Source organism: Lycium ferocissimum, chromosome 11 (assembly GCF_029784015.1).
Source record: "Lycium ferocissimum isolate CSIRO_LF1 chromosome 11, AGI_CSIRO_Lferr_CH_V1, whole genome shotgun sequence".
Lineage (NCBI taxonomy): Eukaryota > Viridiplantae > Streptophyta > Magnoliopsida > Solanales > Solanaceae > Lycium > Lycium ferocissimum.
Window position 1 is genome coordinate 63,404,577 of NC_081352.1, and position 19,152 is coordinate 63,423,728.

The 19,152-nt window shown below is 34.5% G+C and overlaps 2 protein-coding genes across 3 annotated transcripts; both read left to right on the forward strand.

Annotated features, from left to right (window-relative positions):
• Nucleotides 1–8,741: 8,741 nt before the first annotated feature.
• LOC132038565 (uncharacterized) lies at nucleotides 8,742–10,024 on the forward strand. The gene is made up of 2 exons (XM_059429217.1): nucleotides 8,742–8,747; nucleotides 9,626–10,024. Exons 1-2 carry the CDS (start codon nucleotides 8,742–8,744, stop codon nucleotides 10,022–10,024), a joined length of 405 nt encoding a protein of 134 aa, XP_059285200.1.
• Nucleotides 10,025–12,585: 2,561 nt separating this feature from the next.
• LOC132037875 (uncharacterized) lies at nucleotides 12,586–18,756 on the forward strand. 2 transcript variants are annotated; one of them, XM_059428516.1, is made up of 11 exons: nucleotides 12,586–13,518; nucleotides 13,681–13,735; nucleotides 14,288–14,387; nucleotides 14,494–14,740; nucleotides 15,565–15,618; nucleotides 15,718–15,857; nucleotides 16,072–16,642; nucleotides 16,759–16,870; nucleotides 16,992–17,041; nucleotides 17,542–17,682; nucleotides 18,306–18,756. In XM_059428516.1, exons 1-11 carry the CDS (start codon nucleotides 12,805–12,807, stop codon nucleotides 18,549–18,551), a joined length of 2,430 nt encoding a protein of 809 aa, XP_059284499.1. In that variant the 5' UTR covers nucleotides 12,586–12,804; the 3' UTR covers nucleotides 18,552–18,756. The 2 variants fall into 2 exon arrangements, with proteins under 2 accessions (XP_059284499.1, XP_059284500.1); XM_059428517.1 differs by having other exon boundaries at nucleotides 14,497–14,740.
• Nucleotides 18,757–19,152: the final 396 nt, after the last annotated feature.

Below are 19,152 nucleotides of genomic sequence, written 5' to 3' on the forward strand. Positions count from 1 at the left end.
TATTTTAATTCTAAATCTGATTCCTAAATAACAGTTGAGAATGGCTAGTCAAGTTTAAATATTAATTCGGGGAATGACTTTTAAAATTCATTGAAAGAATTAAGTTCAATTTATTTATTGGTTTGTAAAGGAATAATATATAAAGTTCATGAATTTACTCTAGCTAGAAATTAATACAAAGAATACCAAGTAGTGCGTTACACATTATATGTGATATATTCAAGAGAAGTTATGATGACTTATTCATTGTACAATACTAAAAAATATCTGATAGAGTAGTATTTATTTAAATGCATATTTACACTTTTGTACAAAAATATTATGGGAGTAATGATTGGTTGAAGGGTGAAAAGGTCATCTAAGATTTTATGGGCATTTTGATAATTCAACTTTCAATTTAGAAGCTTCCCACTTTTAGAATAGTATAAATATAGATTGATATAGATATGATTAAATACAGCTCCTCAAATTCTTCAGGTTTTTTATAGCAATGAAGAGGTTGGAAAACGTAAGTTTGGTTAATGTGTTGTTTTATGAAGGATTTATTTGTTTATTTTTGAAGGTTATACTATTTAATTAGATTTTGATTTAGTGCAGGGGCAACATGGTAAATAACTTTGAAGGTAGGAGCTTCCCACTTTTAGTATAATTAGTCTCTATGTCCGCGCATTGTACGAGAAATGCCTATTGAAAATTAGAAACTTCCAATTGCAAATATTATTGAATGTACATAGCACAAAGTCTGATAATCAGTTCCTTTAAATAAAATAATAGATAATTTAATTCCTTGTGTTATAGCTTTATTTCAATTTTGATCCTTGTGTAATTCGGCTGAGCATATATTAAAAGTTTAAGAAAATTATAGTTAAAGAAAAAATTGTTTGACTCTTAAATAATAATACCTTCAAATAAAATAGGACTGAGGAAGCATTAATGCAATTCTGTGAAAATATTAATCATAATACATGAATGAATACGTGATCAACCATACCAGCACTATTTGAAAGGCATAAAATTATAACAACCACTCTTTCCAAATGTCTCCGTTCAAGCACACAAGAATTAGTAGGTTACTGGTTGGTTGGAATAATAAATTCTTCTCCACCCATTAAAACTATTTTACTACGAATATCTGATTTATCACCATCCTTCCACAATCAAAATCATTGTATAGAGTGAGCAAGAAGTAGTCTACCACAAACTCTTCATCCTAAAAGACAACGCGATTAATAAGTTGACGCAGATACGCACAGATCTCTAAACAAAAATAATAAAATTGAAAATAAAAGGTATAATAATGGAAAGAAATAATATCTATCGAGAAATTCGCCGAATATATTATTAATTGACTTCAAACTCCTGCTTAAAAGAGTTGTACCCAATATGAACTTTGTAGGATTTTTCGGTCGGCGAATGTGTAGTGTAAATCAAAAAAGAATTTCACCATTGGATAGTATTTTCAATATTACAATTACATCCACCTTCAACTTGCCTCATTAAATAAATTTAAAGGCATAAGAGTCAATTAAATATTTTCGTCTTCAAAATTTAGCGTGGGACATTCATGGTTTTAAACAGAATTTAAACCTAGAAAAATAACTCTTTTCAATAATTGCTCAAATATGACTTTTTGAGAAATAAATGGACAAAAGCTATCTACAAGCTATCAGAATGACAATTGGACTTAGTTTATTTTCCAACCATAAAGGCTAGAAAGCACAACAAGAATAGTAGTATGGCGTAAAATTAAAACCAACTGATCACTAACTGTAATTAAAATAAATTAAGATCACCTGTGTGCATTATTACGGTTGTGTAGCTGCTAAGCAAACAAAGAAAAGATGCAGATATGTATTCTAACATGCCGAGAACACTACCGAATTTTGTTACCTTCTTTCTGCAGCAATAACTCCTTAAAAACTATGATGAATTATATAGAATAATGGCTTCTTTTATAGAGGTACAGTCAGACCTCTCTATAACGGCACCCGCATATAACAGTACCTTTTTATAACAACCAAATTTTTTCGGAACCGATTTTTTATATTATATTTTACTTCTCTATAATAACATTTCACCTGTAACAGTAACAACCAACTTTATAACAGTACGCTCTTTGTAAAATTACCCCCCATATAACAGTTATTTTCTTTTTTGTGGTAATATAATAATTAACCATCTTTATAAAAATAGAATAGATATGATTACCAATAATAAAAGTAGAGATTTTGACCAAATATTTGATCATTTAATACACTATTTGACAAAATATATCATATGAATATATATATTATTTCATCATTAAATGGTTTTCCTTCATTATACAAAGTCTGATTAAGCTTAGAATTTGGCAATTAAATAAATGAAAATTAGATTTTATGCATCTTTTTTGCCTATAACACCGTAAGTATTATTTAAATGTCAATCTTTGTTATAGGTGTATGGCCATTCTCTATATAAATTTGAAAAAATTTCGAACCCAACAGTGCTGTTATAGAGAGGTTTGACTGTATTTGCGTTATTCTTATTCTACATAGAAACATATACTTAAGAAATTCAAATCCCACATAAACTTTGGAACCATAAGCGTACACCAACATATTTTAGTCCAAAAAGAATTAGGATACTACCCTTTAATTTGAACAATGCGTACTGGCGGGTGATTAATTAGCATCCGAAAAGAATTAAAATTCCCAAAGTAGATATATTTTAGGACTCTAGTATGTTAGGGGTGATTACAATTTTACCCTAACTTAACTTAAATATTTAAGGGCATAAAAGTCGATCAACATTTAAAGGATATTTTGGTCGTTCAACATTTAGCTAAAATTATTCGTGCTTTTAATATATGTAGATAGATGTAGATAGATAAATATGAAATATGATAAGAAATGTCAAGTTTCCTTAAATTAAAATCCAATTTTTAAACAAATTCCTCTTCCACGCCTCTTTTGTTTAATTTTCACCCTCCGGACTTGACTTTATAACACTAATCTTCTCATTAGTTTGTAATATTTTGCTTACCTCCGTTACAATTTGATTTGTTAATAATAACTATTTTAACTTATTTAATTTAGTGCAAGTTAATTATAATCTGATTTATATTTCTTTCCAACATTGCACTATTTTAAATAAGTCATTTTTATTCTTTTATTATGTATATCATTTCTTTAATCCCATCTAAGCGGACAAATAAAAATAAGGACTAAAAGTAAAATTCACACTAAATAGTAATTTCTAAACTGTATTCTCCATCAACAAAGACAAAATTTGATCACGCCCAAATTATAATTTAAAAGGGTATAAGACAGTCATTGAGAAATATATAATTCAACAAGGTTGAGTTCGAAACCCACAGAAAATATGATGAAGAACGGTTCACTAATTAACTGTGAAACTCGACTTAAGGTCTTGTATTTGTATAATAGATGATAAAAGGAGATGGTTCCATAACTACAATTGTGAATTGATTAATTGATTAAGAGCTTGTTTGGCCTAGGGGCTAAAAACTGCTTATTTTGAGAAGTGCTTTTCAAAAAAGTACTTTTGATGAGAAGCAGTTTGTGTTTGGCTAATTCATTTGAAAACTGCTTTTAACTGCTTTTAATAAGCAGATTGTGTTTGGCTAATCTTCTTTAAAAAGTGCTTTTGAGTGTCAAATTATGAAAAAGGACAAGAATCAATGAACGTTTACTATCAAGATTATTTTACGGAGAGATATTATTTTAAATATTTACTATGAAAGAGTTTGATTAAGTTTTTACTTTTATTTAATTAAAATTTAAAAGTACATGTTCAAATTTTCAATTAATATAATACATATATGAATAAAAAAATACATTAAATATTGATATAATATCAACACGATGATATAAATATAATAAAAATCTACAACCAAAATAAAATTCAAAATTATTTCACAAATTATAAAAGTCTATTACATATGTTGAAAGCTAACTTTATACTACGTAACATAAAAAAATAATTATTAATTAAAAATTAATGAATTAATGAGAGATATACTTGGTAATATGTATTTATGGTAGAGATATTTTTGTCTCAAAAAAAACAACTTTCTGCTGCTGCTTCTCCTTTTTTCTTTCTGCTTCTCCCCAACCGCAGAAAAACTATTTCTGCTTCTATTTAAAATCAGTTTTACTAATTGGTCAAATACCTCAAATATCTCAAAAAAGTACTTTTTCTCCCAAAAAAAAGCGCTTTTGGCCTCAAAGCCAAACAAGCTCTAAGTGTTACTTATGCAAAGAGGCTGTTGATGTTATGTAACAATTTGTAAAAGGACGATTGTGTTTCCCAAACGAAAGTGATGTCAATAGACAATAGGTGTAGACTTTAGCTTAATTAGATGACATGACGTTATGAACCTTGATTTCTAAATTCCTACTTAGGATTTCTCAACTCATTAAATAATTATCACTAATAGACTCTCGAGGTTAAAGTGTGCCAATTTAATCTATCAAATAATCCCAAGTTATATGCTTCGTTTCTGATCTAGGTTTAATTTATAAGATCGGTTTAAACTCCTAAATCTTTGCTATTACTCTTTCCACACCTTAGATCTTTTTTGTTGATCAGTAGCTGCTGGCTCAATAATAGTTGCGGAGCTTAAAATGTTGTTTTGATGATTTGACAAACAATGCACCCAAAGTCAATCAAGGGAGACATAAGAAAGGCATTTGAAGAACCGGATCTCCAAATGATTCAGTGAAGCGGTCATATCAATAAAGGAACTGATCCTTATCGAGCAACACAAGAGACTGTGGAGAAGCAATTTCATAACTGACTATAGAATTCGATGGTGACTGATTCCTATCTATGAGGATTCAGAGCTCAACTATATGGAATCCTCCTTACCATAAGTTAAACATATGAAATTAGCATTGAAGTAGCAGAGATAATAGCCGACGCGAATACAAGGAAAGAAGGAAGATCCAAGTCAAACAAGATTTGGTTTTTGGGTACAATTAATAAAACTTGGTTGGATTCAACAATTGAAGGGCGGAAACTACTCATATATATATATAGCAAGAACAAGCTTTGGAGCTTAACCACAGCCACAATCTGAATTCTAATGTGCGGCATTCAGAGTGAGCGCAATCAACACCGGACTCTCTAGAATAACCAACCACAAAGAACCCGAACTTATCAAGATTTACCTTTCAGTTATTTGTTTATTAGTTAGGTTCCTTGTGGTTCCATCTATTTTTCTTTGCAAGTATTGTGTAATAGGTGTTCATTAGTAATCGAGTTGTAATCTCTTGACTGGGTAGAGTCTTGAGATAGTTGTATTAGTAGGTAGAGGCAGGACTGTTTGGAACAGTTGCTAGATGTTACAAGAAATTTTGCCTCCTTTGAGCAAGGAGTTTTCCACCCAAAAATTCTTGTGTCGATTTTATATTTCGCAATTTACCTTCTTGCTTAGTTGTGCAAAGAACCTGGTTCTTTGAGCAAGTATGAGTAGCCAATCCTAATAATTTCTCTCGAAGAAGATAAGAGTGAAATGATGTTATTTAATGTTTGCAACCACATAATACTGAATAAAAAAATGAAGAATAAAGACTAAAGAGATAACAAACAAAATAACACAACCAAAGCTTTAATATTAATACCCTTTCACATAACCTACAAATACGGCCCCTAACCCCAACTAAAGTATTTAGCTAAACATGAATGTTAAAGACATAGCATAAAGGTTAAATGAAAACATGAAATCTCACAATAATGTCAGGGAATATGAAGACAAAATGCTTGGAATCTTTCTTAAAAACTTCACCAACTAACCCTAATGGTATTCAATGTAGAGAAAAGGACTAAAAATAAGAGTGTGTCCACAATAAATGATTCAAATATTATATTTATAGTAAAAAATGTAGAACTTTGAAAATGTGGGCTCCCATCTGGACATCTATAGTCAAAACACCATATGTAATCCACATATTACTTCAGTTCTTCGCAAATTCAAAATTTACTTTGTCAGAGTCGGCTCGTAAATTGCATCTGCGGTTCGCAAATCCCCATATGCGGCTTCCCGGAGCACTCGATGAATTTCTCTCTTAACTTCCCAAGTTTCTATTAAAAATCGTGGTTCAAAATCTCTGCTCGCGGTTCGCAAAGTTCATCAGCGGCTTCGCAAAATTCTCTTCTCAACTTGTCCACCTTATGTTAAAATATGTGGCTCAACATCACTGCTTTGCGCTTCGCAAAAGCTATCTGAGAGTTCACAAATTCTTCGCTGATTGCCCTTCTTCACTTTTGATGATTCTTGATACTATACTCGCCATTTTCTACAGACATCATAAACATAAAAAATAGTCCATAAACACACTTAAACGACTACAAAAGCTTATGAAAAATGTGTGTAAATACTACAAATGCATGACTCATCAACACCCCTACTTAGACCTTTGCTTATCCTCAAGCAAACAAAGCTCAATAACTACCATTTCAAAACAAAAATGAATATCTAGTCATAAGACGATTATGAAATGGGTTAGTACTACCTTTAGGTACAAGCATGAGATTCAACTAACACAACCCCTATTTTTCAAAGCAATAAGAAAAATATGAGTGTATCACTATTGAATGATCTATGATTCACAATTATGCCTCAACGGATGACTTCAAGGTACTAGTTCACTGTGTTATGCACATGTACCTCAACTTGGGACGTCTACAAGTGTTCAAGGTTCTTATAATCCATATTCCTTGCAACAATAAAAACAAACAAGAGATCTGTCCACCCTCAAGATAAACAAGGAACATGAAGGGTAAAAGAATACTCACACTCGCAAAACACCTTGAGGTGCTAAACATTTAATCGCCACTAATGTATGCTTGGTCAAGGATCAAAAAACACTTTTATGGCTTGTAATGACGCCCCTTGAATGTGACGAGTCGGTGCATCCATTGCCAAGGCAAAAAGAAACGGGCTAAGAGTGGATCCCTGGTGCAGACCCATCACTATTGGGAAATATTACGAGTCACCAGTACCCACTGTCCTCACCCGGGTCTTGGCTCCATCATCCATATCCTTAACCACCCTAATGTATGCTATAGGAAAACCTCTAGCTTCCATACATCTCCATAGAACCTCCCTCAGTATTTTGTCGTATGCCTTTTCTAGGTCGACGACACCATATTCAAGACCCACTTCCTCTCCCTGTAATGCTCCTCACAAGGTGAATAGTTTTTGTGGTCGATCTCCCCAGCATGAATCCGAATTGATTTTAAAAAATAAATACATTCCTTCTCATCCTCACTTCCACCACTCTCTCCTAAACTTTCATCGTCTGCCTCAGCAGCTTGATACATCATAAACATAAAAAATGGTCCATTAACATACTTAAAAGGCTACAGAAGTTTATGAGAAAGGTGTGTAAAATACTGCAAACTCACGGTTAATCGGTTGTACACGTTTATCTAGGGATTTGGAATCTGCTTGTAGATCTTTTTTGGGTTTAATAAGCAGATCACATCAGTATGTGGCAGTATTTGATTTGCCTTCTGGGTCGAGCTCGTCGCACATGATGTACCTAGTGCGGGTTATCTCTTCCGTGTGGTTTGCGAGCTATTGCACAGGAACGAAGTTCACCCTATGTGCACCCAAAGAAAGAACGGTTGCGGATTCCCTTGTCTTCAAAAAAATAATGTGGCAGTATTTTTTTTTTTTTTTAAGTGTTAAGAAGACTGTGTGATGGCATTTTTGTGATTGAAATAGAAAAATAAAATAAAATGGGACAGGGATAGTGGAATTGTATCCCTTTTTTGTTGCATTGTGAACGATTTGATGGAGTTTGATGCTTTTCACTAAGGGTCTGATGATGGTTTCCCTATTGGATGGTGAAGGGGCGACTCGATGGATCTCGTGGGGCGAAATCACATTGAGAGGCTCTTAAATTTATTTTATAAAATTTGTACATTAACAAAAAAAAAAATATAAACAACAAATTAATCATTTAAGACTAATAATAGCAAATTTAAAAAAAAAAAATTGAAGAAGAGCACAAAGAATAAAGTGGGGGATTATCGGATGTTGAGGTCGGAACTCAAAATGCAAATTTTAATTTGGCTTTCATCACAAACAAGAAAAAGAATTGAACATACATAACGTAATAGTTTAAGTTTTGAGCATTGACAATGTCAAAAATATTACACTTCTGATCAATTTAAACAATAATTGTAGTTCACTCTATTGAGTACCAATCATTGATGATTATCTAAAAAAAAAATTGTAACTAACCTAATATAATATGTTGAATTATACTAAAAGGAAACCGGTGCATGAATGCTTTTGCGTTCATGCAGTTTCAGAGAAGATTGCAAAAGAAATTCATTACGTTGTCGATGTATATAACTTAATTCTTATATAAAAAGGATAAAATTAAAATTGAGGAGTGAAGCAAATATACTAATTAGTAAGTGATGAAAATTATCATAATTTATAAACTTATTGGTATAAAGTAACTTCAATCCAATAACAAGAAAACATATTGTAACGCTTTATTTATAATAATAATAATAATGATAATAATAAATATTTAATAATAATAATAATGATAATAATAATAATAAGTAAATTTGGGGGCTAAGGCAACAGCGTCACTGATCTAGCCTTAGAGTTGCTCCTGGAATGGTGGAAGGTTGACAGCAATAATGGGAACACGCAATTAACGCAAGTTTTGATAGTATTGTCGTCGCAGCGAGAGGGTGTGTACGGTGATAGGATGGAGGTGTTAGTAGGAAGCTTGTAGAGTAGAAAGATTAAAATGAGAGAGAAAGAAAGAGAACAATGGAGATATCTATGTGTCATTTCTAAATTTCGTGTTTTACCACGTCAGCTGAATATAAATATTACAGTCCTATATATTTGTTAGAGAATATCATTGAAGTGTTTATAGATAAATTTCAAATGTACTTGAAGTACTTAATAGGAAACACTCTTAGTTAATGTGTGTAAATGAAAATTAACAATAACTTTAGGTGGATGGTTATGTAAACAAGGGATTTTTACGCTATATAGCTGCTCGTTAAAATAATACTCCCTCCGTCTCAATATATGTGAAGGTGTTTGATTGAGTTTAAGAAAGAACTTATGAATCTTGTGGTCTAAAACAAGTAAAATATATTTTTGTGGCTAGAAATCATTTCATTAAGGATAAAATCAAAATTTTAGAATTAAATTGTTGTTACCGTGTCTTTTTTTTTTTTGGGACTAACTAAAACGAAAGAATGTCATATAAATTGGGACGAAGGGAGCAGAAAATATACCTTCTTTGTATGTGTACATAAACATATATAATATACTCCCTCTGTCCCAAAAAGATTGTCCTCCTTTCCTTTTTAGTCTGTCCCAAAAAGATTGTCCTCTTTCTATACTTATAACAATTTAACTTTATGAGATGATTTGCAACCACACAAATATCTAAAGCTTGTTTTGGACCACACATTTCAAAAGTCTTCTTTTATTTCTTAAACTTTGTGCCAAGTCAAAAGAGGACAATCTTTTGGGGACGGAGGGAGTACATATTTTATACATAAATAGTGTATAATTTAATTTACATATTCAGCTAGCGGTTGTAATTATTTTGACTTTGTATTGAACTTGCAGGTTTGGAGACAGACCCTGGAGTCAAAAGATTTTAGGTTGAGTAGGACTATGACAAAGTATGTGGAGTGCAAGTTCAGTGCGGTGACGAGTGATGCTGACGTGGAAGGGAGACTGGACTCACAAGTGGCCCTAAAGAGAGAGAGTCTCAAGTATCTGGGGGCTATAATCCAAGGTGATAGGGAGATTGACGAGGATGTCACACATCGTATTGGAGTTGGGTGGTTGAGATGGAGGCTTGCAACTGGTGTCCTGTGTGATAAGAAGGTGCCATCAAGACTTAAAAATAAGTTCTACAAAGTAGTGGTTAGACCGACAAAGCTGTATGGGGTGGAGTATTGGCCAGTCAAGAACTCTCATGTTCAGAAGATGAAAGTTACAAAAATGAGGATGTTGAGATAGATGTGTGGGCTTACCAGGAGAGACATGGTCAGAAATGAAGAGATTCGGGACAAGGTAAAGGTGGCCCCTGTGGCAGGCAAGATGCGGGAGGCAAAACTGAGATGGTTCGGACACGTCCAAAGGAGAGGCACATATGCGCCGGTGAGGAGGTGTGAGAGGCTGGCGATGGAGGGCTAGAAGAGAGGTGGAGGTAGGTCGAAGAAATCTTGGGGAGAGGCGATCAAGAAAGATATGGCTAGTCTTCAACTTATCGAGGACATGACCCTGGATAGGAAGGTGTGGAGCTCAAGGATTAGGGTAGAAGGCTAGTAGTAGAATTAGTAGTGCTTTCCTTTCTTGTTGGATCAGTAATTATTTCTGTCACTTTCTTGTATTTTTATTTTAGTATTCGCATATTTCTTATTCTTAGTTATCTCTTGCTACTTGTTGTCTTTTCTACTTTGGCTTTTTTGCTATTGGTGTTGTTTCTGTGTTACTTGAGTCGAAGGTCTATCGAAAACAACCCCTCTACCCGTCAAGGTAGAGATAAGGTCTGCGTACATTCTACTCTCCCCATCCCCACTTGTGAGATTACACTGGATATGTTGTAGTTGTTGTTGTTGTTGTTGGCTGTAATTATTTCGACTGAGCGGCCAAATATGTCAAAAGCCCTTCAAACCAAGCCTGTCAACCGGGGCGGTTGAACCGGTTGTAACCGGTGACCGGAACCAGCTAAACCGGTCCCGGACCAGGACCCGAATTCCCGGTTCCCGATTGACGGGTACCCGTTTGAGACAGGCCGGTTACGGGTTGGCAAAATTGGAACAGGTCAACTAACCCGCCCTATTGGCCAACCGGTTAACCAACTGATTTTTTTTTTTTTTTTAAATTCAGCCAAAACTAGCTGTTACTGGGTCGTTGCCCAACGGACCAATTTGCAGAAATGGCCTTTGGCAACGGCCAAAATCTGATTTTTTGGCCCCCCACTATCCCCCAACCCCCCAAACTTTTATTTTTAACACTTTAACCCCTCCCCCCTCCTATATAAACCCCTCTCCATTTTATTTTCATCCACACCAATTCTCTCTACACTTTATCTCAATTTATAGCTATTTTGCAACAACTAGCCACTTTAAAATTACAATTTCTCTCAATTATACACTATAAAGTTTCCTTCAAGTTTCAATTTTATATTTTGCAATTATACAAACAAAGTGTTGGTGGAGTTGGAGATTTTGCAACAATCCGAAGTAGCTTCAAAGCTTTGGTGGATTTGCAATTCTAGCCGCCTTCAATTCAACGTTTGTATTGTCGGAATTTATTCCGGCAATTTGGTACCTTCGTTCCAACTCTATCTTTAATTTTTGCAATTTAATTCTTGCAATTTAATTTTCGCAATTTAATTTCTTGCAATTTATTTTCTTGCGATTTAATTTCTTGTTATTTAATTATGAAGAGACGGGGCTCTTTTGGTGGTAGTAGTAGTTCACCTAATGGGAGGGGAAATAGGGGGAGGGGAAATATGGATGAAAAATAATCCAATTTTAGATAGCGAAGTAATGGAACACTGATTTGGCCCAAACTTTCATCAAGTTGATGATGGTGATGAAACACAATCACCGGAACATCCGATAGGAGATACACAAACACAAGATGCACCGCCAAAACCCACTCGTAAGCCAACCTCTAAAGTTTGGAATTATATAACTAAATATAGGGAGAAAGAAATAGTCACATGTAATCTATGTGGAAAAACATTTCAATTCGAATGTAAGAACAATAAGAAAGGGGGAACGGTACACTATCGGGTCATTTAGCGACAAAACATAAGGATGTTTGGGGAGAGCGAACGGGTTCCGGGGGTATTAAAAAATTAATGGATCCACATACCGGAAAAACTTTTAGTTATAGCAAGAAGAAAGAGAGTGTAGAGATAGCTAATACTCATAAGTTGTTAGTAAATATATAAACTTAAGTTATAATACATATAACGTAAACATATATATATATATATATATATATATATAACATATATAAATATACTTGAAAATAAAAAGTATACAATCTATATTACATATACTACACTTATAACATACAATCTTGAGTTTCTTAATACTGATAACCATAGGTATATATAAAACTTATATATATATATATATTCAAACTACATACAATCTTGAGTTTCTTAATACTGATAACCATAGGTATATATAAAACTTATATATATATATATTCAAACTAATAAACTATAGTGTTAATTTATGTGTAAAATCCGGATTTAAGCAAAAAAAATTTAAAAAAAAATTTTTACACGTTTGTGTTCAATGCCTACGCTTTAATAATTTAATAAAAAAAAAAATATACTGTTGAACCCAACCTAGCTAACCGGTTTTTTGAAATCAACCTATTTTCGGATTGTAAAAATCTAACCGGGCTAACCGGAATCTGTTAGCATAGACGATTTTTTATCCGGCAAGAATCGGCGGTTAAGCAAAACCGATGCCAGTTCCGGGCCGGTTCCACCCGTTTGTCAAACAATGTAGTAATCCACAACCCAATTATTTAATTTAAGAAAACAAAAACGCGGAACCAAATATTCAGTGTACCAAACAATTTGGCGGTTATGTTTTGTCAAAATTCGAATGGTTTGGCGCTGAAACCCCAATCTCCATTTCAATCTTACCGCTCTCCACTTTCATCATTCCACACAAATAAGATCCCAATCCTCTCTTCTCACACAACCAGTAAGTATCCCCTAATCTCCCATTTCTCAGTCCCACACATAATAATAGTAATAATTCATGGAAAGCAGCAGCGATGACGATTATCAGTCCTTTTACTTGCCGGAGGAGGTCCCCCGTCCCAGGTTCAAACGCTTAAAGAAAGCCTCCAAAAATCCCCCACTAGACGACGACGACGTGTTTGACTTTCCTAAGGTTGATTTTGCCAAATTGGAAGCCCTAGATGACGATGATGATGAAGATTCTCCTGATTCAACAGGACCTGTGGGCAGTGAGGATGACATAAAATATGGGTCTGAGGAAAAGGAAAAGTGCTGTGATAGTAAGGAAGAATTGAAGGCTTTAGAAGCCCTAGAAGAAGATTCAACTGAACTCGTGTCACCACACAACACCGAAGAGGAGATCAGATTAGAGCCTTTTTCTGATGGCGAGAGTAGGAAAAAATTGGACTTTGATGACGGGGGTGTTCTCGTTTCTGGTCAGCAGTGCAAAGAGGTTAAAAGATCTCTGGAATTTGGTGACGACGACGATAATGATCAGTCTCGTAGGGAAATTGGGGAAGATTTTGTATCTGGTGACGTGGCAAAAGAGATTCATGACCAGATTGGGGAAATTGACAAAGAGATTGGGGATAAGGATATGGAGAAATTGGGAATACAACAAGATTTTGAAGTAGATGACAAAAAGATAACGAAGAAGAAGAGAAGTAAACGTGACGTTAGTAGACAAGTGAAGCCTAAAGAACTGGCTAAAATCAAAAGAAGAGAAGAAAAGGTAATATTATCTCATCCCAATCCTCTAGTTTGAGACATACTAGTTGTTTTGGTTTATAACTATGTGGTTTCTTATTTATGTATATGCAACTTTGTAATTTGTGTTGATGGTTGTATATGCATATGTAGTTTGATATTCTTGGATTTACTTGTTGGTATACAGGAAAGAAAAGCATCTCTTAAGCAGCTTCATGTTGATACTCAACGATTATTGCGAGGTCTGTATTTACTGTTTTTTAGTACTTCCTCTGTCCCTATTGATGTTACATTATTTGATTTGATGGGAAGTTTTAATTTGACGTATGTATTATGTTACTGATAGTTGAATAAAGTTTTAAAGTATGATTGAAATGTTAATATGATAAAGAAAAGTTATACTCCCTCCGTTTCTTTTTAGTCAGTCCCAAAAAGAATGTCGCCTTTCTATATTTAGTAACACTTCAACTTTAAATTTACCTTTTTACACTTCATGAAATGGTTTCTAGCCACAAAAGTTGCTATGGTTTGTTTTAAACCACAAGTTTTAAAAGTCTTCTTTTATTTTTTAAGCTTCGCGCCCAGTCAAAGACCATCATATAAAATGGGACGGAGGGAGTACTAAAGTTCAAAAATTGGAATAGTTTGATGAATTTGGATTTTTGAAACTTGCTAAAGTTGTATAGAAATAGAATGGTGTCAAGCATTTTGAAGCTTCTTATGGAATATGTTTACTTGTACTAACTATGTCATACATCATGGAACTCTCATATTTTTTTTCCTAACTTGAACAGAAAGTAAGGATGCAACATTTAAGCCTATACCAGTTGTACATAAGCCAATATCCTCAGTTCTGGAGAAGATTCGGAAACGGAAGCTTGAAATCTCCAAAAAGTCAGTAGTAGTTGACACTTAAGCAAATATGTGTCTTATTAAAAAAACTATATAGTTTCTGATTGCTCGCCCTTTTATCCATACATTTCTATTGTTATTTTACTAGCAGGACCACGATGCCAATCGGCAACAGTTCCATTTGCAAGTTTAGCGCTTCAAGAGAGGTTATGATGGAAGTAGACGCAAAGGGCACAGATTCTGAAGAGGAGAGAGTTGACAAACTGGAAATAGAGTTGGAAGGGAAGGTGAATGCACATGGCATAGAAACGAGCAGGACCACAGATACCTCCAATAATGATGGAATTTCAGTACCTCCAATTACGGGAAGCAGCGAAATTGTTCCTGATGAATTGGTGAGTGGAATTGCATTGATTTTTATAGCTTGTACTCTGTAGTCCAGTTAGCAGATTGCCATCTATAAGATTCATTTATTTGATAATTATATACTAGTGCTGGGCAATGCAATTGAGTTCAGTTTTGTGTCTGGTCTGAGTGTCGTTCCTTTTCACATTTGAGTTGAATGTAGTTTCCGTAAAAGAATTTAAATTAGACTTTAAAATCCGTTGCTTGAGTACTGGTTAAGGCCTTTACTTTTCAACCATTTGGATAAGCATGTTTCATTTGCTTAAATTTTCAGAGCTGTTTGTTACTTTTGTTAAAACATAACATTGAACTGGTTTCGGTATAGATGCTCCTTTGGCTGAAGTAGGTGCTGGATATTGTTAGTGGAAGCAACTGTTTTCTCGACATGAAACAGCCTCTCTACCCCACAAAGTTAGGGGTAAGGTCTGCATACATCCTACCCTTCCCAGACCCCACTTATGGGATTACACTGGGTATGTCATTGTTGTTGACTTAGAGAAAGAGACTAACTTTAACCCAGATTTGTTTTGAACCAAATCTAGTTTTGATAAGTATACATGAGATTCATGCCTTTTAAACTCTAATGCCAAATTTGTGCTATGAATTGCCATGGTGTTTGGTACTTTCAACCACATCCAGGTAAAAGATTGTCAATATGCTAGTCCACAATCTATTATGTATATTGATGGTATTGGCAACTGTGGTGGAACCTAAAAACATTAGAGATTGGTATTTGAAACTGAAAAAGATTATCAATTGCATCATGATGGCAGTCATCACCCTGCTAAGTGCTACTGCCATTATCTCACTGCAGGCGTTGGAGGAAAGGTCCAATGCTGTATTTAGAGCTCCAGTTGATGACACTCAGGTAGTTTCTCATCTTTTCTCTTGGTAAAGGGACCTATTATTAGTAACACCAGGTTTGCAAAGAAAATCTAAATGCTGGAGCTTTTTCAAAATATGTTAGGATCTATTTGATGATTCTGAACCAACAGTCAGTAAGGATGAGAGGCTTGATGATCCGGCCTCTAGTCCTTTGGAAGAAGTAATGGCACCGTCTCTCCTTGCTTTGAACTTGAAGTTTGATTCTGCCCCTCCAGATGAAAGGTAACTGGTTCTGGGAAGTATCTATGCTTGCAAATCTTGACATGTTTTACTGCAACCTGGGCTGGATAAGCTCCGATTTGCTCTTTGGCAAAGGATCATATGTCCACAAACAGAAAAGTCTATTTGATTGTTGTCATTAATTTGTGATGCTAAAACAAGTCACCGTCCTTATTGCAATAACCTCCAGAAAATAAATATATTTTCCTTTTAACAGTTCCTCAGATGAGGAGGATAATGACAAGGAGAACATACGTCCACATAAAAAAGAAGGTGGTGGTGGCTGCAATTCTCCAAAGGGAGACCCTGTTAAATCATTTGTTGATGATGAAGCGGAGGAAGAAGATGACAGTGATAATGACCTACTCCGGTTTGGTGATAATGAAGAAGACGAAGATATTGATGATTCTGCTGAAATCCGTGATATTATTGCCACTAACTACAAGGAAAAGCCAATTGACAACGAAAAGCGGAATGAACTTCATCAAAAGTGGCTTGAGCAGCAGGATGCAGCTGGAACTGAGAATTTGCTGCAACGGTTAAAATGTGGTGTAGAACAAAAAGAGACAATGTTGGTTGATGATGAACTAGAAAATGAAGAGTGTGAAGAAGAGGCCAATGATGTCACTGACATGGATGCAGTACCTAAGAGTTCTGCTCGATTGAATTCAAAAAAAGCAAAGCAAATGATGATGCAGATGTTTGTGGATAAAGATGATGTTTTCTTATCTGATGAAGATGACGAAACTGAAAAGAGGGTTGTCAAGCAGCGCATTCTTTATAACTCTGTGAGTTTGCAATGTTGTTAGATTTGACACACTGACACACCACGTTAACCTTTGTGTTATATTTTATGCCTCCATTTTTTTTTTTGAGAATACTCAGCTTTACAAAATATGAACAGGAGCTTACAACTGTAGCGTCACCTATTGAGGATGAAAGTTCCAGTGAGATATTTGGACTTATAAAGAAGCTTAATACTGTGCCGGATAATAAGAGAAAACCAAAAGCATCCTGTAGGTTATATCTCAACATTTAAGTGCTTGTTTATTATGATTTTTAAAGAATGATGAAGTACTTGTTTATTATGCTTTAGTTGTCAGCTTTATTACCTTCATTGCTTTTGCAACTTTGCAGCGTTCTTTGATACAGTGCTAGGGGATCAAAAGAAGAAAAGCTCTTTGAAGGTAATTTTGTCTTAATTTGCTTTTGTAACTAGGAACATGAAACTTAGGTTGGGTGTTGTTTATCCATGTATAAAGTGCGATCAAGAAACATTCACCTAGAACTTTTAGGATCACATTTGATTGGAGTCTACTCTATTTTAAGAATTAAGATAATAGCTTATTTTTGTATCCATTTACTGATTTGGGATTGGATAAGTGATTAACTATGGACCTCAATGTCATTCTATAGTTACCAGATATTAGCATGTTGGTGCAGCTGTATCTTGGGAATATGTTTTCATTTATTTTGCATGTCCTATCAGAAGTACCATTTGGTACACTATGGCCTTACAATTGGGCGCCATTTTTGTTCCTTCAGTTATGTTCAAGTTCTATGGTCTAACTCTTGCATAGCTCCTTCTTTTTCTTTTTCCCCATTACTTCTTTTTTATCTCTTTTCCTTGTTTAGACATTGTATGACTAATACTTCATATACATCTGCTGATTGTTTTACTCTGTAGTCCTCTTTTCTTGGGCGAGTTACAAATCATCTTCCGTCATCCCATAAACAAAGTTCAACCATAGTTCGTTCTTTCATCTTTGGACGGGATGACAGCAACAGCCGAAGCTCAATGTCAATTTCAGAGGATTCTTCAGATATGGTAACATCATTATGAAAGCTTCAAATTTGTGCATCTGATGTTTTGCCATCACCCATATAGTAACTATATAATATTGTAGTTCTGTAGTGCTTCTAACTAAAATGCATTTTTGGTTTCATGGTTGGACTCTTGATCTGTTACATGTCCTTTTATTTTCATCAAATGAGACCTGAACTTACCGGTTGTTCCTGCTGCTCATGTTCCTCCGTTATTACTATTCACATTTGATAAGCTCCTCCTATCTACCCATCTCTCTACTCCTTGACCTTTTTCATCATATAGTTCCACTCTAGCATATGTTGCGTTTTTTCCATGTCTATATACAGTGAGAATCTTGGTAGATCATAATTTCCAGAGGTATAAGTTTGCCTATCAAGAGGATATTTGACTTTTCTCCTAGTAAGACGAGAAATTGAAGAAATTCCCCAGAAGTTAAGAAAAAAGATACTGAGAATAAAGGGTTACCATTAATTGATACTGCATATAACCTAATACTAAGAAATCGTGGTTTATTTTTCACTTGTTTTTGTGTGAATCACTTACATGTGGTTCTTATTCCATTTAGTACAATAATGTTGGGTTGTAGAGACATTCAATGATCTTGCTCATGTTCTTCCTTTTAGATCGTGAAAGAAAACCTTCCAATCAAGAATAGTACAACTAAGTTTGGAAACTTCCAAGGCAAATCAAGCAGTCAAGGTAAAAATGCTGCTCCAGGAACATCAGCTGCTGCTCCCTTTTTAGAGATATTAAAGCGATCGTCAGCACCATCTAATGTCTGTTCTCGAGATATTTTGCTCGACCTTCCTAAACCCCTCCTTGCTGATCTTAGAGTTTCAAAGAGGTCAAAGGCAGAAGGAAAAATATAGGTCACTTGATAGTAGATTTTGTTTGTGTTTTTCCTTCGTCTTTCTCCCGAAAAAATGGAATAGTCTATGGAATCTGAAAAAAAAATGGGGAGGAAATGCAAGCACAAGACAATCTTTTTATTTTTTTTTAATTTTTTTTTATTGTGAATAATACCTATTTGAGATGTTCCTATCTTGTTTTCCTTTATTAGGGTTGCTTATCTTATTTCTTTTCATGAAGAAAAACAAGCTTGCTTTTAAAGAAGAGTGTCACTGAAATCATTATTTACCCTTTTACTAAGCCTTTGTGCCAAAGAAACACAATGTGATTTAGCCCTTCCTCGGATGCCATATATAACATAAGTTTAGTGCAATAGACTGCCTTTTATTTTTGACATAGAAACCTAAAAACTTGTGGTTTCTTTTCCCCTGACATCCAATTGCAAGGCCTTAAATGCAAGACAAAGAAGCAGACTAAATTGACATGTTATTTGAACTCAAAAGCTTCCTGCCAGTCCTTTCTTCCCACTAACCGTAACCTGAGGCCATTTGATTGCCTGCCCCCTGTCAAATTTTAGTACTACTCTTTAATATTTCTCTGCTGTCATTTATGTTGCCAATA